The 22,668-nt window shown below is 37.7% G+C and overlaps 1 protein-coding gene across 6 annotated transcripts in view; it reads right to left on the reverse strand.

The window, feature by feature from the left end:
• Nucleotides 1-22,668, reverse strand: part of dab2ipb (DAB2 interacting protein b) — a 150,195-nt gene that overhangs the window by 90,864 nt on the left and 36,663 nt on the right. The window contains exon 1 of one of the 6 annotated variants that reach the window (XM_079606675.1): nt 19,706-19,826. The exons of 4 other annotated variants lie outside the window; for them this stretch is intronic. In XM_079606675.1, the coding sequence (XP_079462801.1) occupies nt 19,706-19,736 (31 nt within the window). In that variant the 5' untranslated portion in view covers nt 19,737-19,826. Of the gene's footprint in view, nt 1-10,552; nt 10,787-19,705; nt 19,827-22,668 lie in introns of those variants that run through there. One more of the 6 variants, XM_079606676.1, reaches the window with a different exon arrangement.

Raw genomic sequence — 22,668 nt, forward strand, 5'->3', positions numbered from 1 at the left:
TAAACAGAATTTATATTTTGGAAGTGAAATCTTAAATGTGAATATGGATTATTGAATTTTTAATAATGGAAATGTGTGTAAAATGTTTTGAATTTAAATATTCACATCTTAATTATACAACCATGTTGAATTTCAGCCCATAAAAAATGTAAGCCCTAAAAATAAAATGCATTAAAATGCAAGCACGGTTAATGCAATGCATATTGTTTTAAGTAGTGCAATTCAACAAGCTTTTTAAAAACAAAAAAACATTTGGCATTATTTTACTACCATATCATAAACTTCTACTCATCAAGCACACTCAAAAAAACATACATGGGTTCTGCAACAGATTTATGTGCTTCCTTGCTTGATAATCCTGTTTGTTTCATTGCTGTTGTTTTCTCGCTGTCAAGTAGCAAACAAATCTGTTTATCAATCTCCATTACCAAAGGAAAACATTAAATTGTATGTTTGTGTGTATCAAAAACAGAGAAATTAACCTGTAGTATGACGTCATGTGTGCGTGCGTGCGTGTGTGCGTGTTCCTATAAAATTTTTTTAAAAAAGACAATAAACCCCAAATCCACTGACATATTTACGGAAGCAGCTGACACAGTTTTCCCTGCACAGTCTTCCAAAAGATTTTGCAATGTTTTGAGGAGGCGTTTTTAAGTGGCTATATCCTAAGCATTTTAACACTCTTATAGAAACAACTTCGCATTATACCAATAACAAGTGTGCTCTTAATTATGTTGGACAACCCATTATTAATTGTTTATAGCCTTTATAAAATTCCACTTATAAACTATAGAATGACTAGCAATGGTCGCAAATATATATGTGTGTGCAATATTTGATGAGTTGTAATGAAAGTAAAAGTAAAAACAGTCCAATCAAAGGTTTATGGTTGATCACACAGATTATAATTAACATCTATTCGTCTATTAAATAACTACAAGAGAGAAAGCTTTTTAAATTAAAAACATTAAGCTGCAGCATACCTTGTGCACATGAATATGTCATGCACAATTCAAAAACCTTCACACTTGTCAGTATCTTTGCAATTTTAATTACTTATCTCTACCCAGAGCAAACTCAGTCGTTCTTTTATCTTAAGTTTATTCATCTGCCTCTTTTCTTTATGCAGATGAGGTAGAGAGCTTTGATAATGTGAGTCATGTATCAATATCTCTGACAGATTGTTATGCAATGCTCTGCAATACGGCAACATTCCTGCACATGTGCTCACAGACACACTTACACTCACATGCACACTCAGTCACGCATGTCAGAGGAGAAAAGACAAGCATTGCATCACACACAGAGATCATTCAGTAAATCAAATTCTGGTCATTATAAAACTGGAGAGAAAAGTAGCATGTTGCAGAGGTATAGTGTTTTATGTCATTGGTAAGAGGCACAAAATAAAATAAACTTTATTGGAGGTCTATAAAAATGTTGGCCAGTTCAGCCTTGTGATTTAACACTATTTCCAAATGGCCCCTGCTATAGTTTAAAGATCATTTATTACTTTGGTGCTTAAAAACGGGCAACATACAGCCTCGTCATTTTTAACATCATGGAATATTAGATTTATGGACACATTAAGGACTTTTTCCCATCAGACATATTGTCTGTTTGCAGGTTTCAAAAGCCAGTAAAATGAAAATGAACTTCGGGGGCCAGCACTGTCACATGCTGGAGTCACTGATGAAGTGCAGGCAGAAAGAAAGATCTAGTCACAATCTCTGATGTCATTGTTTAAAGTATTCACAAACAAGCACTGAATACTTGAGGAATGTTGAGAAAGAGAGATACTGGTGCTGGTTCTGAAAAATAAACATATGATCTTTGCTTTTTAGCACTATGTACACAAATCTAAATAATGTTGTAGGTGGTCTCAGACCCTCTTATTAAAAATTACTATGGTGAATAAGTATATAACAGGCAACTAATAGAGAATTTGCAATACTGTTTACTCCGCAATACATTGGTGGGGCTATTTATGTGCAGTGAGTGCTGTCATTTTTTTTTTTTTTTAGATCTAACTGAAATAGCTGTTTCTTTCTTTCGTTCTTTCTTTCTTTCTTTCTTACTTTACGTCCCCTTGGAATTATAAGGTTCTATCTGACATTTTTGTCAAAATTGAGTTATTCACATATTCTTATTCTGTGACAACTTATTTACATTATGTGATGTTTTTTAAGTTGTGTACATTTTGGAACTTTTTATTTAGAAAATAAAAAGGTTCTTTCTACACAGTCGAATGGAATGCAACAACTTTAAAGCTAAATATCTCAAAACCAGTCAGAATGCAGATAGAGCCTTATAATTACAAGGTGGCGATTAGCCAAACAGCAGTCTAAGATTTTGTTTATTGTGTGCATGCACCTATTTGGACGGGACTAGTTTTCTAAACGACGTTTGTGTTACAATTCTTATCACTCGATGTTTTGTGATTTCATGTACCGATTCGAACGTGTGTGTTTTCCAGATGTAGGCGTTACAGAGGCACATCTGCTGTGCTTTTTAATGCATCACGTATATGGATTTTAGTTTATTGTTTGTTGATATAATTTTGACTTATAAAAAAAAACATATTTAAGTCAAATTCAAGAGTTTATAGCAGTGGATGTTTATTATAAACTTGCATAAGTGAGCAGAGACATTCAGACCAGTATATTACTCTCATCTGAACTCGACTTTAATTAGAGTCAAAATAGATTTGACTTTATTTATTCATTTTATTATGTTATTTATTGTCTGATACCATCCATTCTGAAAAAAATTAAAGCATGCTGAAGATTGGTGCGCAAATGGTATTAAAAAAAAGGTAAAAAAACAAAAAAAAAACACAAGAGGAGAATAATTTGGAAAATACAACAACAGTAGGTTATTTGCTCTGGAATTTTTCAGACTTGGCAGATTCGCACAAATAACGTCTATTAAACACACACATTTCTCTAATGTCCCGCCCAAATAGGGCTGGTTTATATTTTAGTTCTAAATTAGTGAAAGAGAGTTGATCTCAACCATGTTGTTTATCATATACAGAATCTTGGATAAATATTCATATAGTCTCACTCCAGTATTAGATCACAGAATATTTCAAAGTCTTGCAAATTATTTAAAGTAAAGAGCAAAAGTTCTGCCACATAAATATTTCACCTTGATGTATTTTTGGGGGGAGGAAGTTAAGTTACCTCAAACAGCTTGGTAGAAGCCTGAAATGACACTGCCACATTCACATTTGGATCAAGGCTAAATGCTCACTATTTTTATTACAATAGAGGACGAGACTTAGCAATATAAGACATCTGACAAACTTGGACTTGAATAGCATTTGTCTTCAGCTGTACTCTGATTCACAAGGTCCCTACGCAGTGTTTTCTTCAAAATCTGTTCACCTGGATTAACCTGCACTGCCAACAAACACTTGAGTCACACAGATTACTGGCTTTAATATGATAGCATTATACTGGTGTGGTGTGAATAAATATAACTTGCATAAACAAATATGAATAAATACAAACAGCACTTCCACATACATATGAATGGATACTTATATAAAATTATATATATATATATATATATATATATATATATGTGTGTGTGTGTGTGTGTTTTTATTAAGTGAGTCAACTTCATGAGATCTATACTGGCCGAAAGGAATGCACCATTTGTTTCACCATAGTTACAAGCTATTGTCACTGTCACAGCTCATAACATACTTCTATGTGCTTGACTGTTTGGGTGTGTGTAGGTCTACGATGAAGGAAGTCCAAGGGCACCAGTGGAAATGATGCACATTCTTTAGTTTTCCTGTTGTGACCTACCGGTTTTCTACATATGTGTGTATGCGGTAAAAAATTTAAAGAATGTCAGAATATGTGTGTCAGAGCTTGTCCCTGGTGCTTTTCGAAGTGTCTATGTTAGCCACATTAATGTGTGTGTTCTCCTAAATAACCATAAGCTATTGAACTTGATTTTATCAAGTACAAACACTCCTTGGGGAAAAGCAGACTAAATTCTCGGCCTGCACTCTGATGGTCATCATTACTGAGTCAGAAACATGTGTTGAAGGCTATATGTGTTTGTGGAGGAGAATGAACCAAGCATAAATGTCTTCTCCTGTTTTGTTCAAACACACACGGCATTGTGTGTGTGTGGATGCCCAGGTCATAGTGTCAAGCACACGTCACTCACTGCATGACGCATCTCAGCACTGATCACAGCTTCCTCTGCCTCCCTCACACGCTGTTACTATGACAATGACAAATAATCTGGGCTTGAGCTGCTGGGGAAACTTTGTAGAAAATCCCGTGGTTTTAGTAAAAAAAAAAAAAAAGGATAAAAATGTCACAAAGCATGTGATTTGTTAAAATGAAACCTGTCATCATTAGCTTCTGTGTGTGCGCATGTGTGACTAACTCTTTCATAATAGCCCTGTTGTAAGCGGCACTTCATTAACAGATTCCGTTTGACCAATCATGAAAGGATCAGATGGCCAACTGATTGTTTATAACGAGTAGAGAACAATGAGCATCCTGTTTTACACACACACACACACACTTTGCCTTTTCCTTGTCTAAAACAAGTAGATTCAAGAAGTGATTATGAAGAATGACAAGTTTCACTGCCATTAAACTGCTTAAGGTTTACAAAGCCAGTCTAAATATACTGTAGTCTAAAAAAAGTAAACCTTTTACTGTATGTAAATGACTAAAATGACAACACGACAACATGCCCATTTGCACCTAGGACTCACATTAACATATCCCCACAGTCAAGGATGCTAGCAAGGACTAGAAGTGAAGGGGAAAAAAATTAGTTTAAGCATCCTTGCAAATAAAAAAAAATTTGAGGAGCGAAATTAGTGTTATGCAGTGGAATAATCAATGGGATACTGTTCATTAAACTGATGGACCACAGCAGAAGACACACAAAAAGACTAAACTCTTACAATAAAGACTAAAGCTCTTATCATATCAATGTCACATTGATATTACAAAGCAAATGTTTAACAATACAGTGTAAATGCATCTTGGATTGCTAATTGACTGATCCATATTAGTAGCTCAAACAGTACAGCAGGACGCTGGCAACAAAGGGTTTGACTCACAACCCGAGAAAAAAGTATTTTGAATGCACTGTACAATCAGATTTGTAATGTTTTTTAAAGTTTCTTATGCTCACTAAGGTGCATACATTTGATTTTAAAAAATAGAGTGAAAATAGTTATATTGTAAAATATTATCATTAAAATAGCTGTTTTATATTTTAATATCTTTATAAATTTAATTTATTCATAGAGCAGATATTAATTCAGTCACCAGTGTCACATCATCCGTCAGAAATTGCTGCTCATGAAACATTATCATCAATGGTTGTGCTGCTTCATATTTTTGTGGAAATATTCCTTTTTTTCAGGATTCTTTAATAAAGTCCTGTCATTTTTGATTAAATAAATACATCGTTGCAGAATAAAAGTACTAACCCCAAACTTTTGAACAGTAGTGAAAGTCACTTTTGAAAAACAAATCTGCCAAATGCATAAAAATGCAATCCAGTCATGGGAAATGCCTATTGATACCATGTGTAAGTGGAGCGGGACGCCTGGCCTGACCAATCAAAGGCTTCACAGCCACAGTAAAAATGTCAGGACCGATGCGATGCGGGTCAAAGTGTCGGGTGCTGGGTTGAGCTATGACTGACAGAAGCAGTGCTGAAAACAGACATGCGGAGAAGGGGATGAGAGAGTTTCACCGGCAGGAGGAGAAAAAGTGACGGGAGAGAAATGAAGGCGGTTAATAGGGGTGTGCCAAAAAAATCGATTCACAGAAGAATCTAGATTCTCATTGGCAACGATTCAGAATCGATCTGAAATGTCCAAGAATCGATTTAATAAATAAATAAAATCAGCTGGCTGTTCGCCTCCATTTTTTGTAACTAGCCTATACGGGACGTGAGCGGCAAATCACTAAAACAAAAAGGAAGCAAATGGATGAGAGGGAGATCTTTCGTTCCTACCATTTGCATGTGTTTTAAGTCCTGTCGGTTTAACAGGGCATAAGAACGAGCAGAGAGAGAGAGCCGGCCGCGCGCGCGCACTCACCCGAGCGCTGTCTGCTCTCTCTCTCTCTCTCCCTCGCGCATATGAATCAAAATCAATTAATACGATGGTGTCGGGAAAAAAACTCTCCAGTGATGAAATGGTTTCCGTGTTGAAAAATCTTGTGCGATATCCTAAACTGCCGAATGCATTGCTTGTTTTTTCTGTTTACATTTCATTGTGAATGCTGCTACGTCAGAGCGGCCAAAGCGTCAACAAGATTCCCCGTACTTTTTGACAAGCGTCCTTGACAGGGCGGCCATAGCTTTTTTGCAGCTCAAGTCGGCGGCGGTGTGAACGTACAGTCAGCCGCCAGCTGCAGACCAACTGCAGTGCAGTGCTTCACGAAACTCCCTGCCAACTCCGAGAGGGCAAAAAAAAAAAAAAACTCGGTCTATCGCTGCTTCATCGCCAGGTAGCTTATGGGTAGGACTATTATTCATTTTGAAAGAAGCACTTTATTTTCATAACTTATTCTTTAAGTTACTGTGTCTGACTGAGAAATATAGATGTTTTTTGTCTTCACCGGTTGTGTTCTACATGATATTTGTGGTAAACTGCATCTATTTTCAACCATTTTGTATTATTAAGAAGCACTTTTGTTTTGTTCCAACTTATTTTATAGCTAGATACTAATGAGTAGCAATTGAGAACCAGACAATGTTTTTGATAAAAGGCACTTTCCTGAGAATTGAACTTAATAAATATGAAAAAGACACTTTAAAGTCTCCGTTTGTCATTCTGTATAGCAAAGCAGATGAGAGTAGATCATGATCAGAAATCCGATTAGAAATCATTATGGATAAAATCGAATCGAATCGTTTTGAATCGAAAATCTTTTTGAATCGAAAATCGTTTTTGAATCGAATCGTGGCCTCAAGAATCGGAATCGAATCGAATCGTGAGATGGTAAAAGATTCCCACCCCTAGCGGTTAACATTCCACAGGTAGTCGAGTCCCCTACTGAATAAACCCAGAGAGTCTGTCCTGTCATAACTCACACGAGGGAAAAGTCACAAAGCGTTTGAGACCGATGTTTTGCAAGTGAAATGAGAATGTCTTATCTAGTCTCTCTTTCTGAGGATCTGGTTATTAATTTTCATTCATACCTTCCCCCATTCAGACTGTGATTGACCGTACATATTGTCACAGCTGTGGCGGTATCGCATTATGCCAGAGAGACTGTTGTTCTTTCTCGCTGGCTTCCTGTCGGTCTATTTTGTTTTATTCTGGTACAACAGGCTAAAATTAAGGATTAGGACAGCAGCTAGTCATATATCTGGACAGGCATGGAACCTAGTTGAGAACACGAGGTCAAGGAAAGGAGTACCTGCAGTGAGATTCATTTTTCAGCACGGCTGCAACCAAGTATTCTAGCGTTCCCAAAAAGCCCGGTTCCAGGCAATGGCCAGTGTGGGGCCCCTAGTGCAGTGAACCCTGGTAATCCTTGTGCACTCAAGGCCCACTTCCTTCCCTTCAGCTGCAGCCTCACTCCCTGCCCTGTCTCAGGCTATTAATAGAGCAACAATGACCTGTGAATACAGTCCTGCATGGAATGCCCTGGAATAGTGGACAGATTTTATATTTTAGGTATACTGACGGCAGTCATAAGCATTATGTAGAAAGCAAAGTACTGGATATTGCTAATACTATTTTGTCAAAAAAAAAGTCTCAGCCCCCCAAAAAGTTTGCGATTAATATGTACACTAATTTGTGATCATCTCAGTCCCCTTTAAAACTCATATGAAAACGGCAGCATGCTTTGGCTCATCCCCATATTTTAGTCTGCGTTATTCAGTGTGTTCTTCAATCCGCAGAAACGCAGCACCAGCGTCAAAAGCAGAGGACAATGTGTGTGCATTTATTGGTAGTTTGTTATGATATCCTGCATCTGTAAAGTGCTTTGTCATAAATGCAGTTTACATAATATGATGCAGGAGCAATTCAAGACGGTTTCCCATTCACTGTACAAATCTGGGCTTGCTTGTTTGATTGTTTGTTCATTTATTTTTTTATGAAATTCCTTCCATCTAAATGGCATGAGACTTTGTGACTTTTCCTTCTCTTGCTATACCTCATACTTCAGTGCAATAAAATTTGTTATAATATTCATTTTACTGTATAATAAATCCAAAAGCAAAAAAACATGAAAAGAACTATAAAAGGGAGTGGAAATGTCATGAGCTAATGAGTGGCCCTCTGCAGCCATCTACTGGTTATAGTGGTGATTTCATGTCATTTTCATGTTAAACGTGTGTTTGATTTCCACCAGGTGACAGAAATCCTCCACTAAATCATGACAAATTTCCCATGTTATCTCCATGTATGAAAATGAGAAATGTAGATCTTCTTTCAAATGAATTTTACTGCACAAATGTAGTTAAAAAAATGTTTAAAACATTACATGTTGAAAAAAATATTTACCTATATATTGCCAGTCTAGACAATTACAGTAATATAAAGTTTGTCAATATTTTTGAATGAATATTAGCTGGTTATTTAAAATGATTAGAAATAGATTCAATATCCAGGGACTGACTTGATAGGTAGTGTAGAACCTACTGTATTGTTCATGCCTACCTCAGTATACAAATTAGTGTTGTCAAAAATATCGATATTTCGATAAATATCGATACTGAAATATCTGAACGGTACCAATACTAATTTCCCGAAGTATCGATACTAGCCGAGCGGTCACTTTCACTTCTCTCCAAAGGCGCGTTGACAAACACCACACGTGACGCACTCGTCTCATTCGCGCTGGTTAAATAGCAAAAGTGAAGTGAATGGAAAGATGGCGAGGGCGGCGCCCCCGCGACCGGCTTTGGTTGATTGATAAAGAACATCGCGAGCGGGCATGCCGGAGAATAGCGCGGACACGCGTAGAAACAAACCGCGAGCGGGCATGTCGGAGTTGGAGAATAGCGTGGACACGCGCTACACACCGCGAGCGGGCATGTCGGAGAATAGCGCGGACACGCGCTTCACACTGCGAGCGGGCTGCGGCACCCAAAAGATTGTTTGACTATCAATAATCCCTCACATCACTCATTTTTAAAAATTATTTTATAGGTGAAAACAGACTTAAGGAACAGGCTCCAGGGGTACCATTTAGCAAGCATAGGCTACGCTCAGCATCAGGGGTGTTTGTTTGTTGTTTGGACAGACCTTTCCCCACTGCTAAAAAAATCCTAAAGGAAACACTGTCACTCTTCTCATTTTAACTTTTCTGAAACATTAACCAAGATGGCCTAGTATTTTTGTTGATATGAGTCTGTGTTGTCTCGTTTTTTCACCGTAATTCTTAAAGTTAACATAATCTGACTGAGGAATCTTAGACAAGTAAATATTTTAACTGTGGTCAAATGTAAATTAACTTGTGCCTATTTAACTTTATTCAGAAAATTATTATTTAATTCTGCAATTTGCCTTCATTAGCGATTATCATCAATTTGATTACACAGTTATTAACTAAACAACTAAACAGCTAGACAATGGCATCTCTGAATTCAATAATGAAATGCCTTTAACTGAAAATTGAATGTTTAATCTTATTATTATACATTACTGACACTCTATCCTCCAATTTGATACTGTTAAGTGCTTTTTTGTTACAGTAGGCTATATTTTAATCTTTGATAACAGTTGGTTATACAAATACAACGGGTCATGTTAGCCCTGGTCCAATTAAAAAAATATTAACAGATAGAACTCAGGACATTTGTGTTCATGTAAAATATATCTCATTGTCATGTTCTAGACTTGTTATATTTAGCTTTAAATAAAAAAAATACCCCCTTAATATTGTGGCAGTTTTTTTCTCTGTGGTATCGAAAATGGTATCGAATATCGATATTTTTCAAGGTATCGTATCGAAGTTAGAAATTCTAGTATCGTGACAACACTAATACAAATATATATATATATATATATATATATTTTTTTTTTTTTTTTTTTTAATCATACCTTACCTTCATTGGGGGCTGAGCCCCCCCGAATATTGAAATCCTTGAATCGGCCCCTAAAATTAAAAATGTCAGTATACCAAGCAATTTTTTTTTAAATAAATAAATTGATAAACATTTTAAATTAGATTTATTTGATGATTAAATTATTTTAAATTGGAAACAGACAGTCCAATTCTGAACTACCTCTCTGCTGATTCTACACCGACCAGAGACAAGTTTAGCAACACCATCCAGTTATAGTTTCTTTTGGGTCAACCCTGGATCAGAACAAAACTTTGAGAAGGAGAGTTTAGCTGCTATCAGAATGAGAATGGTAACATTTACAACAACGCAAAAAGAGCTTGCAAGTGTACAGCATGGCTCTGCTCCACAACTGCAAAATGTTAAAGCACTCACTCTTGTTTCTGGTAAGTTTTCACCTGTCCACACACACATTCACACTGTCAGTGATCCACAAACAGCCGCGGGAGAGTGAAAATAAATCCCTTACCTTTCAATCACTCCAACAGTGCAAAAACACCTCACACCATCACTTCAGTAGCACATAAATAGCCAATAGTCCCACGTCCCACTGTCCAGTTACAAGTCCAGCTACATCCAAACTCTATCTTGTTCCTTTTTCTTCATTCACACACTCTCCCTTAGCGGGAATAGCAGCTTTGTGTGAGAGCGAGTGTATGCTAGCGCTAGACTCCAACAGGGGCATTCACTGCAAACAGAGTTCAGACCCTCCCCTTTACACAAGATCTAAGCCATGCGAGCAAAGAGAGAGAGAGAGAGAGAGAGAGAGAGAGAGAGAGAGACAGAGAGAGAGAGAGAGAGAGAGAGAGAGAGAGAGAGAGAGAGAGAGAGAGAGAGAGAGAGTGTAGGTATGTTATGTGTGAAAGAGAGCAAGAGGAAAATGATTGTCTTTCCTTCATAGAGAACAATAATAGAAGCTTAACTAATATACAAACAAAAAAACACAAGCAGACATTTCCAGGAAAAAAACTTTCCCAGTGCACTTTGTCATTAGGTATGACTGTGTAAATATATGTCTGTTTGAAAGAAGAAAATAACTCGTATTCCCCTTTCCCATTGTTTTTCATACTCTACAGACGACACACACACACACATGCACACGCGGCTGTGTAAGGGAATGCCGTTGTTCATTGACGCCCTCAGGGCAGAGGGAGGGTGGGGTCAAGAGCAGGGAAAGCTAAATTCCAGACGGATACTAGACCAATCAGACGTCAGGCTGTGGTCAAGAAGGCAAAGACATCAGGATTGGGTTCTACTACAGCCAAGAAGCAGCACACTACACAAAGAACAGAACAGAAGCCAACCTCTCATTAAAAAATCATTACACGTTCATACAACTTAGAAGAAACCAATGTGTGAATGACTGTAGACAAAAGTAAGTCCAAGCAGGGATGTCTTTCCCCATAACTTTAGTCTTTTTCCAATAATGTCTTTTTAGACTAACAATGGGTGTAAAATCTATTAAATAAGATAAGTCCACTCTGTTCCCATCCATCCAGCACCAACAAAAGGCACGAAAATGGCTGTGCTATGTACACAAAGTTTTATTTTAAGAGAGAAAGAAATCAGAGAAATGAGAAGACATGCGACACACGGTCCTATTATGCGAATAGGAAAAAAAAAGTTTCACGTTTTTGTTGGGCCCTATGATTTCCGTAACACACACACAATGCACACAAAACGTATTCTTGTTGCTTGATAAACTTAAGGTTGAGCCACTGTGGTCAGTTGGACTATTTTAACAATGTTTTTACTAACTTTTCTGGGCCGGCCAGTTTCAAGTGTGATCCAGCTCTCAGATTTAATCAAAAATATCTTAATTTGTGTTCCGAAGATGAACGAAAGTCTTACAGGGTTGGAACAACATGAGGGTGAGTCTGTAATTAGTGACAGAATTTTCATTTTTGGGTGAACTAACCCTTTAATAAGAGAAAGTAACAAAAGACATGAGTGACAAATGTCACTTTGACAACAATGCTTCCAAAAGCATCACAGGAGAGTTATTCATTTCTACAGAACCCCCTCATGCTCTCATTCAATGCTTACTAACAAGCAGTGCACTTGGCACAAATAATCACCTCCATCTTCAGTTTATCATGTTTTGATGTTACACGCAGAGTAAACTATATAAACCTCTAATGACACCTCTAATGAAATTGAGATAATGGAACCGAAACTAATGAATATCTAATGATTGCTGACTGCAGCGGACAGTTAACACTAACCTCATAAAGGTGGTATAGACCTTCGAAAATAGCACTTCAGTTACTTTGATTGGGTAAAAGCTATTTCTAGATCAAAGTACCACATTATGGCTAAGTGCAAATTAAGCTGCTTACAGTTCAGAAATGCAACAACAAAAAAAAAGGTCTATTTCATTGTTTATTGCAATCAGCTGAAAATCTTTGTATTGCTTAAATGATAAAAATGTGCCTTGGCCAAGGCTGCAGCACACTTAATTAGACAGTATAATTTGAGTATTATTACTAATTATACATCTTTATTTTTTAATGAGGAAAAAATACACCTCACTTTTAAAGTTGTGGGGTCACTTCCTGTTCAGAGGCCATTCACACTGAAACTCAAGAAAATGATATCTTCAAAACATCACATCAGATGACACACAAAATCAAGAAACTCTGTATCATTCCTTCAGCTAAAGTCATGCACAAGAGCCGAAATGCAGGTTTTGGAGAGAATATCAACAGCTGTCACTAAGGAGACAAAGCCTTCACTGTGCATGACCCATGGGAAGTCCGGGATGAGCCCATGTGAGAAAGGCCAGTGGTCCTCATGAGTGCCTGTTCTGAAAAGCTGAAAAATGGCAGAGCACCTGCATTCCTGCTTGGAACTAAACAAGAGCAGCATTCCAGAGTCTGAAAGGGCCGCCACACTTTACCACCAGGGAGATAGAAAAGCCCTCCAAGCCGAGGAGTTCTGGCTTAAACCTCCTTAGAATGGCTCAGAATGGGTCCGGCATGCTTGACATGGTCTTGCTGCACAGAATGGAATTCCACACTGGACCTACGAAATGTCTTATTAGCATATGGAGAGCAGTGTTGGTTCCGCATTCAATAATAGACTGTAAAAAAAGACCTGGCAAAAATACTATAACATGACGGCAATAATTCCAACCTTATATCACAATTACTGGTCTTAATATTTTACTTTGAGTCAGAAACAGATTTTAATAGTGAACTTCTCCATCTACAGTACCTCAGCTCTCCATTTTCATAAACTAAACAAGAGAGGAAAATAGGCCAGACGAAAGACGGATTAGACTCTACGCGCTTGCTGTGATTAGCTCTTCACCTGGGAAGCGCGTTGCAGTCATACATGTTCCTTTCACCAGCATCCAAACAGTGCTTAGACTGCTCAACAAAAGTGTCTTCTCAGGCCTTTTGTTTTCAACATGTACAATGGATTGGAATTGGTAGTCACTTCCAGCAATGCTATTTCTAAACACATGCACACACATCTACAGAGCTCAACATGATAGGCCAAAGCCCTATTTTGACTAATTTGTGATCTATATTGAACACTGCATTTTTGCATACAACCTCAGAAAATAATACACAGCACATTACAGACTGCGTTTTTGCCAAACTGGATTCCTCCGAGAACTCTAATACCATCCGGATAGATAAGCATGTGAAAGCCTTTTCCCCACAACACGCACCTCTCCTAATTTATCTTGACCTTTAATCATATACTGCAACATTACCATTTAAAAGTTTGGTGCTGATTATTTGTAATGTTTTTGAAAGAAATCTTATTGCAAATAAAGCAAGTAAAATCAAGTAAATCACCAAGAATGCATTCATTTGATAAAATGAATAATGTTAATATTGTGAAATATTGTTACAATTTAAAATAACTGTTTTCTATTTTAATACTATAAAAATATTAGAATGGAAAAAAAAAATCAGGATTCTTTGATGGATAGATAGTTCAAAAGTTGATTTGAAATATAAATATTTTGTACCATTATAAATGTATTTACTGTCCTTTTGTATCAACTTACAGTAATATGTCTTTGCTGAATAAATTAATAGTTGCCTATTCATTTTTTTCATAAAAATAAATAATTAACAAATTCTAAAACAAAATCATACTGGCCCCAAACTTTTGAACGGTAGTTCTCTACTATTGTTCCAAACCTGTATAACAGTTTCTTGAATAGAACAAAAAGGAATATATTTTTGATATTGCCAACACAACTGAAGTCAGAGTCTAAAAACAACATATATGGGTGAATATTTAATTCAATCAAATAAAAAAAAGCAACAAAACAGACAAACTCATCCAGAAACATAGATGGATATACAGTAAAAGCTGTAATTGTCATAATGGGTTTTAGGCCATTCAGTTTTGGATTTAGTTTTAGTAACCACTTAAACACATTTATGTGAAAGAAAACAATATGACTTTTTCTTAGCAATATTTATTTCCTCAGTGTTACTTTATACAAGGCAGGAAGCATCTGACAGCCGCATCTACACAGAAACACACACTCACGCAGCAGAGCTCCCCATCACCAACAAACAAACTGAAACTCTACATGATGCTCAGATCAGAGAGCGTCTTCAGAAAGCAGACTAGAGAAGCTACAGAAACCCCCGAAGCATTTAAAAGTCTGTGACGGACACAATTCTCCATTTTTCTGTAACTAAACAATTTCTATGTGAAAAACTTCTTGTCTGTTCAAATTCACTTTAACGATACATTACTGCCTCCATCACTCATTCTCAAGTTCTTTCATTTCTTTCAAACTAATAAAATCTAACTTGTACAATCTGTGTTCAATTGAATACAAATGAAAGTCATAACTTCTATATTTGTAAAAATGGATGTGACAACCAATTTCTTTTTAAAATCAAGGGAAACACTATACATCCATTCAAACAGTATATTTTTCCATTTTCTTATGTTTTTGTCTTATGTAGGGTCATAGGGATTCTGGAGACTATCCCAGAGTTCCGGGCAGTATAGGGAAACACCCAGTCCATCACAGCGCTCCGTTCAATTCCTGCATACTCAATTCTTCAATAAACACAGTTTTAAGTCGTGCATCAGCCAGCTCCAAGGTATTAGAACATAATAATGTATTATTCATATAATCTACAGCAACGATACAATATAAAAACACTGACTATAAAAGCATACAATATGACATACTGTATGAAAGTTTTGCTGCAAAATGTTTCTGTAAAAGATACAGTGAAAAGCCCTGTCCAAGAAATACAAAAGCAAGATTGCAAAAATGCTAGAAAATGTGGAGAGTTCGATCTGATTATGCCATACTTTGATTTATGCAAATAAATAATTAGATAAATATAGAAATAAAAACTTGCTAAACTCCAATCGAAAGAGCCGTTTCAATTAGCTATATTTATAACGCATAAATCAGATATGACTCATTTATTTGAAAAGTGTACTTCATACTAAAGTAATCCTACAATCACCTATTAAAAATGCATTTTGATTATTTTGGAGCACCGGCATCAATATTCTACGCAATCTGATCCCGTATTCGAGTTTGTTATTCTCCAGAAATGAAAACCGCTTTGCATAAATGGAAGGTTGCCCAGACCAAGATTAGATTTGTTTCTGAAGAGGAATGAGATAGCAGCACTGCCACATTCAAGCAGAGAAGTGTTGATTAAACCCCTCTTTCTCCCACCCTTTCTCTTTCTTTCTCTCTCTCTCTCTCTCTCTCTCTCTCTCTCTCTCTCTCTCTATCTCTCTCTCTCTCTCTCTCTCTCTCTCTCTCTCTCTCTCTCTCTCTCTCTCTCTCTCCCTCCCTCTCTCTCTCTCTATCAGCTTATAACTAAGCAACATTGCAAAAGTTTTGTTTCACACAGATTTTTGAGGTCGATCTTCAAATGCTCGGAATACAAATGCGCGCCGCATATGCAAACATGCACACATACAACACACATAAAGATAGACATATGGACACATAAAAATAACTCTGAAAGTTTCAAATACCAGCATACTTGGCTCACATACAAAGACATTGCTGCTGGACAGGCAGATGGTGGCAAAGGATCCCCGAGAGTCTTAATAAGGCGCTAGCAAAAGCTGAAGGATAGAACATCAAACTTGATCTGTTCCCTTACTGTTCTCACGGGCTTCTGTAACGAAAGCCCCTTTGAGCGACTCTAGAGACGAAGCATGAAACTTTCTCACATATAAACACCCAAAAGACAAAAGATAATTTAAAGACATTATTCCCACAAGATATTCAGTTAGATGGGAGTGTGCATACACATACTCTTTTGTCTTTGGTCTAATAATTAGAGAGTCCCCTCCAGTCAAAGCAGACATGTATGCAGCTCCCAGAGGCCAGAAGTGACTCAGAAAGAATGACTGAGAGATTCTCTTGTTTATCACTTCGTAGTAATCCCCCACACTCCCTCCCTCTCCCGCTCCACTTGCTCTCTCCTCTCCTCTACTCAAAGAAAAGGAAGAGTGAAGTAGGACGACAAACAGACCTATTTCCATCTCAATGAGGGCCAGGGGTTCGGTGTTCTACCTCATAAGAAATGACTTTCTCTCTCTACTCTCTCCCAAAATGCTTTAAAGACCCCATGAGGTTGGAATTGTGTTGCTTTTACTCCACTTTCATTAGCTTTGAAGCTAGCGTACTCTGTAGTGTAACACATTAGATGTTAATGTTCCATTAAACATGGAAAACATACTAAATACTGCACTACACAGGTTTATTCAATCAACTGCACTCCAGAATGAGAATGTCCCTCCCACTAACAACATCTACAGGTGACTAGCAAGTAGCAAATCTTGATGCAACTAAAGGTGTGAGCCCCTCAATATTTAAGCTGAAACTTCCTGTTTTCAACAGACATGCATCAACACAGGCAAGCAAAGTACCGGTACCGTCATTAAGAGATTTATTGGGGTCTTTATCTATTTAGCAATATTACATAACACATTTTTTTTTGCCATGAATAAATCCAATAAATGTAGATATGCTAAATTGATCTACAACAGCTTATTTTTTAAATATTTTTATTAATACATTTACATATTTTTGGCCAGGTAACCCAAAAATTTGTTCATGTGGTAACATCTGCTTTTATTCAAATCAAAAACAATACGTAATGACTGTAACCTGACGTAATGACTGAATCAAAAAGTCGTTTTAATGGTCAGATCTAGTAATAGTTTCTTAATCCTGATCATTTGGTATCTTTATTGCGCCACTCAAGGCCTATCATTGCAGTGATTCTATCACAGTTAAGGGGGGTTTAGGGGCTTTTCATCATGCCTGATTCAAAGGAATAAAGGAATCCTTAAACTTGAAAACAGCATAAGGATTAAATAAGCCCCTGTAGGTTAAGAATCAGATGGTAAAGTGTGGAATTAGCACCATGCTAACATACACTAGTGAAATAACAGAAAGAAGATTAGATTCCCTGGAGTGGCAGGGGAGAGAAGTATCCAAATGATGTCGATCCTTTTCATTGCCCTTGTCGCACACTCTCTCTTATCTTTAATTACTCTCTCATCCTCTCGTCTGAATGCTCACTACATTAGAGACAGTCCTCCACTTCATCTCTGCAGCAGATGACACAAGATACACCAAATGCCAAGAAAGAATCTGGCCCTGTTTTTATCAAATGTTTTCTTTCTTTAACTTCTGTAATTGGTTTCGATTCACAGATATGAACATTCAGAGCTGTTTTTGCTCTGCTTATATAAATTGATTTATCTATAACCTTAAGAGCATCTCTCAACCAATTATGGTGTGAAACGCCAGACCTACATTAGATCCTAAAGCTTTTAATTCCTTCATTCAGCTGTTAAATCACACATTCAAAAGAAACGCTCTACACGACACTAACTGATTATGGGTACATCAAATGTTCTTTCTATGGATCGGTCTCTGTATAAGGGTTTAGCAATCTCAAATCGCATAGGTAGTGATACATTTCCATGGCAGAGGACTAAGGGAGGGCATCTACTCAGCCAGGGCAGGGCATTTGTACCATGTTATTTGGGGCTATTCTGGGATATTTTGAGGTTTGGCCTGCATTTAAGACAGATGTTGGGCTCAACGACTGTCATGGATCTGGGTTCCCTTGGCAGGACTTGCTTTTTCTTTCTTGCTAGCTTTCTTTGCAATATCTCCATCTCTCTCTGTCCAGCGTATCGACCCAATTGGACCCTAAACGTCCTGTTTCCCTGAAATACTTTGGCGGTTGACTCATTCAGCTAACCGCATTCTTCCAGAACTCCTCCTCTGCCGATCAGACCTGCACCGTAATCTCTGCGCACACAGACAATGGAAAAATACTCAAATAATAATTGAATCGTTAGGTTTTAGAGAGCTCTGACAAGGGAAATTTAAAAGTGTGAGTGGAAAAGAAAGAAGACCGAGAATGTGAGGGAGAGGAGAAAGAAAGACAGATTTATTTGTGTACATAAGTCAACCGCCCGTCCCGTCCCGCTCACACACTCATTCTCTCTCTCGCTCTCTCTCTCTCTCTCCCACACACAGACACATCTACTCTATCCCTCTCTCCACAAACTAAAGCCATAAGAGACGCACAATTCCTTTAAAATGTGAAACTCCCTCACACACTCTAGCATAATCATGTTTGCAGAGCACACTCCAGTTACCCACAACTCACACATAAAATCAGAAAATAGAAAAAACTATAAAACTTAGTGCAGATGGACAGAGAAAGAGAAAGACAAAAAAGTACAATATAGCCTTATGCTACCTGCTTATGCTACCTACATAAACATCATCAGTAAATATTTAGACTAACAATGAAAATGTAAAGACAGACATGCATCTAGTTTAGTCATAGGCAGACTTTTGACTAAAGTCTGCTTCACATTGCAGCTTATTTTGGTCAAAAAACACTCACTTAGACAGGAATAGACTAACTGATGGACATGTAATGCCATCAACAACAGTTTTTTTTTTATATGCCATTTAGTACCGGGTTTACATAACATGTATTATACCACATAGACAGACAGCAAGACAGACAGACAGACAGCAAGACAGACAGACAGACAGACAGACAGACAGACAGACAGCAAGACAGACAGACAGACAGACAGACAGACAGACAGACAGATAGACAGATAGACAGATAGATAGATAGATAGATAGATAGATAGATAGATAGATAGATAGATAGATAGATAGATAGATAGATAGATAGATAGATAGATAGATAGATAGATAGACTACAATTTCGTACTAAAAGTTTTAGATATGGATTACTTTAAAATAAACTCAGAAACAGCGGAACAGAGTTCTGCTCAAGGATCTCTCATTTACATGCTACTAACTGCTTTCAACACAACTATGCACAACTGCACATGCAGTTTCAAGGATTGTGAAGCCACTAATATGGCAAACTTTGCAAGTGTTTTCCATTTTTCTGTGCAATATGCATCGGGTGTTGAGTGAACGGACTGCCGGTGGTCCATAGGTGTGCCGTCTGAGGCTGAGAATAGTTTTCAACAAACTCATGCATGTACTTTTACAGCATTGTAAACACGCTATGCCAAAAATCCATCTCCAATCCACCAATACTGAGGCAAGGGACAAGAGCATCTTTTCTCCTCAAGCACTTACCCTCCGACTCAGGGCTCGTCTCAGAATCCATAACTTCCCAGACTGTCCAACAACTGAAAAACTGTGCTGAAAGGAGACAGATGGAGGAGAAAGGGAGAGAGAGAGAGAGAGAGAGAGAGAGAGAGAGAGAGAGAGAGAGAGGTGCTCCCTTCACCCTGTGTGTAGAGAACCACTCTGCGCCCCAACTGCTGTCCTGTGTTTGTCTACTGCTCCAGAGAGAGACACAGTGAGAGAAAGAGACAGAATGGATGCATTGTGGCGCATGCAGATCGACTACTCCTGTAAGTTGCGGTCTCTCTTTTGCTCCTACTTCACACATGCTTCTTAAAGACACAGTATCAGCGACGATACTTTTCACAAGACTGCATATTTTACTCACGCTGTAGACTCTTTACACAAGGACTTACATATAAAATGTCCAATATTTATGGGCACCTTATGCCACTGATGGATATCAGTCATTATCAATCAATATCAGTTTTACATTGTAAAAGGTGACCGCAATAAAACATATGCTCACAGTTACAATTATCTCATTCTGAAATTCCCCATGACATATACTACATATCAAACGGTACACTGTCACATTAGTCTGTATGAGCGCTAATGAGCAACTAGCATACCGTCAGTCTATTTCAATGTAGCCTGGTTTTACCAGACTCTCGTACATTTCATTTGTACAGAGAGTCTGGCTTCTCTCCATTGACAAGCGTTAACTTCCTTGAATGCGGGTACTCTGTTGAAGTTTAAAACTATTGTATCTGCTCAGAGCCACTCTGGATCTGCCATAACCAATCGCTAACGTTTGGTCGTGACGTATGACGACTCAAACTAGCGCACAACCTCAACGTCATCGTTCTCAACCTCTCTCTCTGTTCTCTGATTGGACCGGTAAAAAATTGATCGGAGAAAACCCAAGAATATACCACAATCCCAGATGTAGTACTGAAGGAAAAGGAAAATTGAGCAGAAGTACGTAGGAGGGCGGAGCCAGGCTAATTTCAAAGAGCCTTTAGTTTGTTATAATTTTGCCAAACATCTGAATGAGCTTTACAAACTATGACTCACTTTGATGTTTGTCTGTGAGGTTAACAAGCTACAAGCGCAAATAGTGATTTAAAGGCATTTTGACATGTCAGTACCCAGCATTCAGCAGAAACTGTGTTAGCCAAACCGAGAATATATTACACTAATAAACTCAAAAGAAGTTGACACTACTATTGTGAGGTATTTAAGGGATTTGTTTAAAAGGCTCTCTATTAGGTATTTGAGCTTTTAAATCGCAGTGTTGATGTACAGATGCTTTCTGCTCTTCGACCCCCTAGGGAAAACAATTCTGATGTTTAGGTTGTGAGGTTGTTTCTGCTCTCACCCGACATCAAACAGAAGGTTATCTAGTTCTCTGAGGGAGCAAAAGAGTGAGCTCAGGGATTTTATCGTTTATGTTTAATCAGTTGTTCAATATGGGGAGGGGGTAAATCTGAAAATACAGTTGTAAATCTGATCAAACATTAATTACCCTAAGGCCGTGTGTCCACCAAAGCGTTTTTTTCACGCGGCTGGCGTGTTTTTTCAATTGTTTTCAATGGGAACGCTGTGTTTTTAAAACGCCATGAGCATAACGAGGCGCTGAGCGTCTTTTTCACGCTGAAGCGCTGAGCGCACTTTACAGGTCGACCAGAGTTGAAGAATGTTCAACTTTGGGTAAAATCATTACTGTCACTTTTACCCAACCGTCCAATCACAGTGGGGGAGGGGCGGGACTAATACCACACAGACCAACGGATATTCTGTATCATAGCAATGAAGCGTCTCTCTCAACTGAAAAAAAACTGCGCTGCCAAAACGCTCTCAAGTGCCCGCAGCTAGGCGCTCTGCTGAAAACGCCTAGCTGTGGGCAGTTGAGAGCGTTTTGGCAGCGCAGTTTTTTTCCCAGTTTTTCAGCGCTTTGGTGGACACACAGCCTAAATATAAAAGTAACATCCCACCCTCCATTCAGAGCGTCTCCAAAGCCACACCTCCTTCAAAACACATGAACACGTAAAGCAGGAAGCAAACAACAGTTTCACAAGAGACGCCGCTAAACTACCTCATGTCTCAAAGCACATAACATTACGATAATAATAAACATTAACAACTTAAAGAGCACTGACCTGTATCACCTGACTGCTGCAGATTCATTTCGCCGTTGATAGTGTTGCCATTGAAACGGATAAATTTGAGTCACGAACCACACAGAGTATAACGTCACAGGTTTCCATCTCTTCAAAATGACAGTAGTTAGGGTGTGAACGCAGCATAAGCTCGTTGTTTTGGATCTGTAAAAGGTGGCTTCTGTTTCGGTTGTGTGATTGGTGACTGACGTCTGTCTAACTCTGCACAGCATGAAACACGCTGATGACGTGTGATGTCTCCCTATAGGCGGAGGTATGGAACTGTACGTTGACAGGCAGGTAGGACATTGTATCATTGCATTAGTAACGAATTCTATGATTGGACGAAAATGTTATTGTCCTACACCTTCCATCTTCCATCTACAATATACAGTATATATTCATATAAATACATTTAGATTTATATATAAATAGATTTAGATTTATACGTAACTTAGTGATTGCAATCTGGATGTGAAGTGACTTTCAACCAGCATAACAAAAACAAAAAAATGCTGGACCTACCCTGCATTTAATATACACATAACTATACTGGACTTATAATTAACTATGTAGTTATTAATTAACTATATATTCAGATTTATAACTGTACAGTATAATCAGATTTTATATGATATCCTGTGTGGTCCCCATAACCAAGCATGGATATAAGTAAACAAATAAGTAAGCGAGTAAGTGAGCAAGAATTACCTATTGTAAGTAAATACTTAAATAAATACATACATATATAAATAAATGAGCAGTGTAATGTTTAGATGAAGGTCTTTGAGTTTGAAAATAAAATGACAA

This window comes from Phoxinus phoxinus (assembly GCF_949152265.1).
Source record: "Phoxinus phoxinus genome assembly, chromosome: 3".
Lineage (NCBI taxonomy): Eukaryota > Metazoa > Chordata > Actinopteri > Cypriniformes > Leuciscidae > Phoxinus > Phoxinus phoxinus.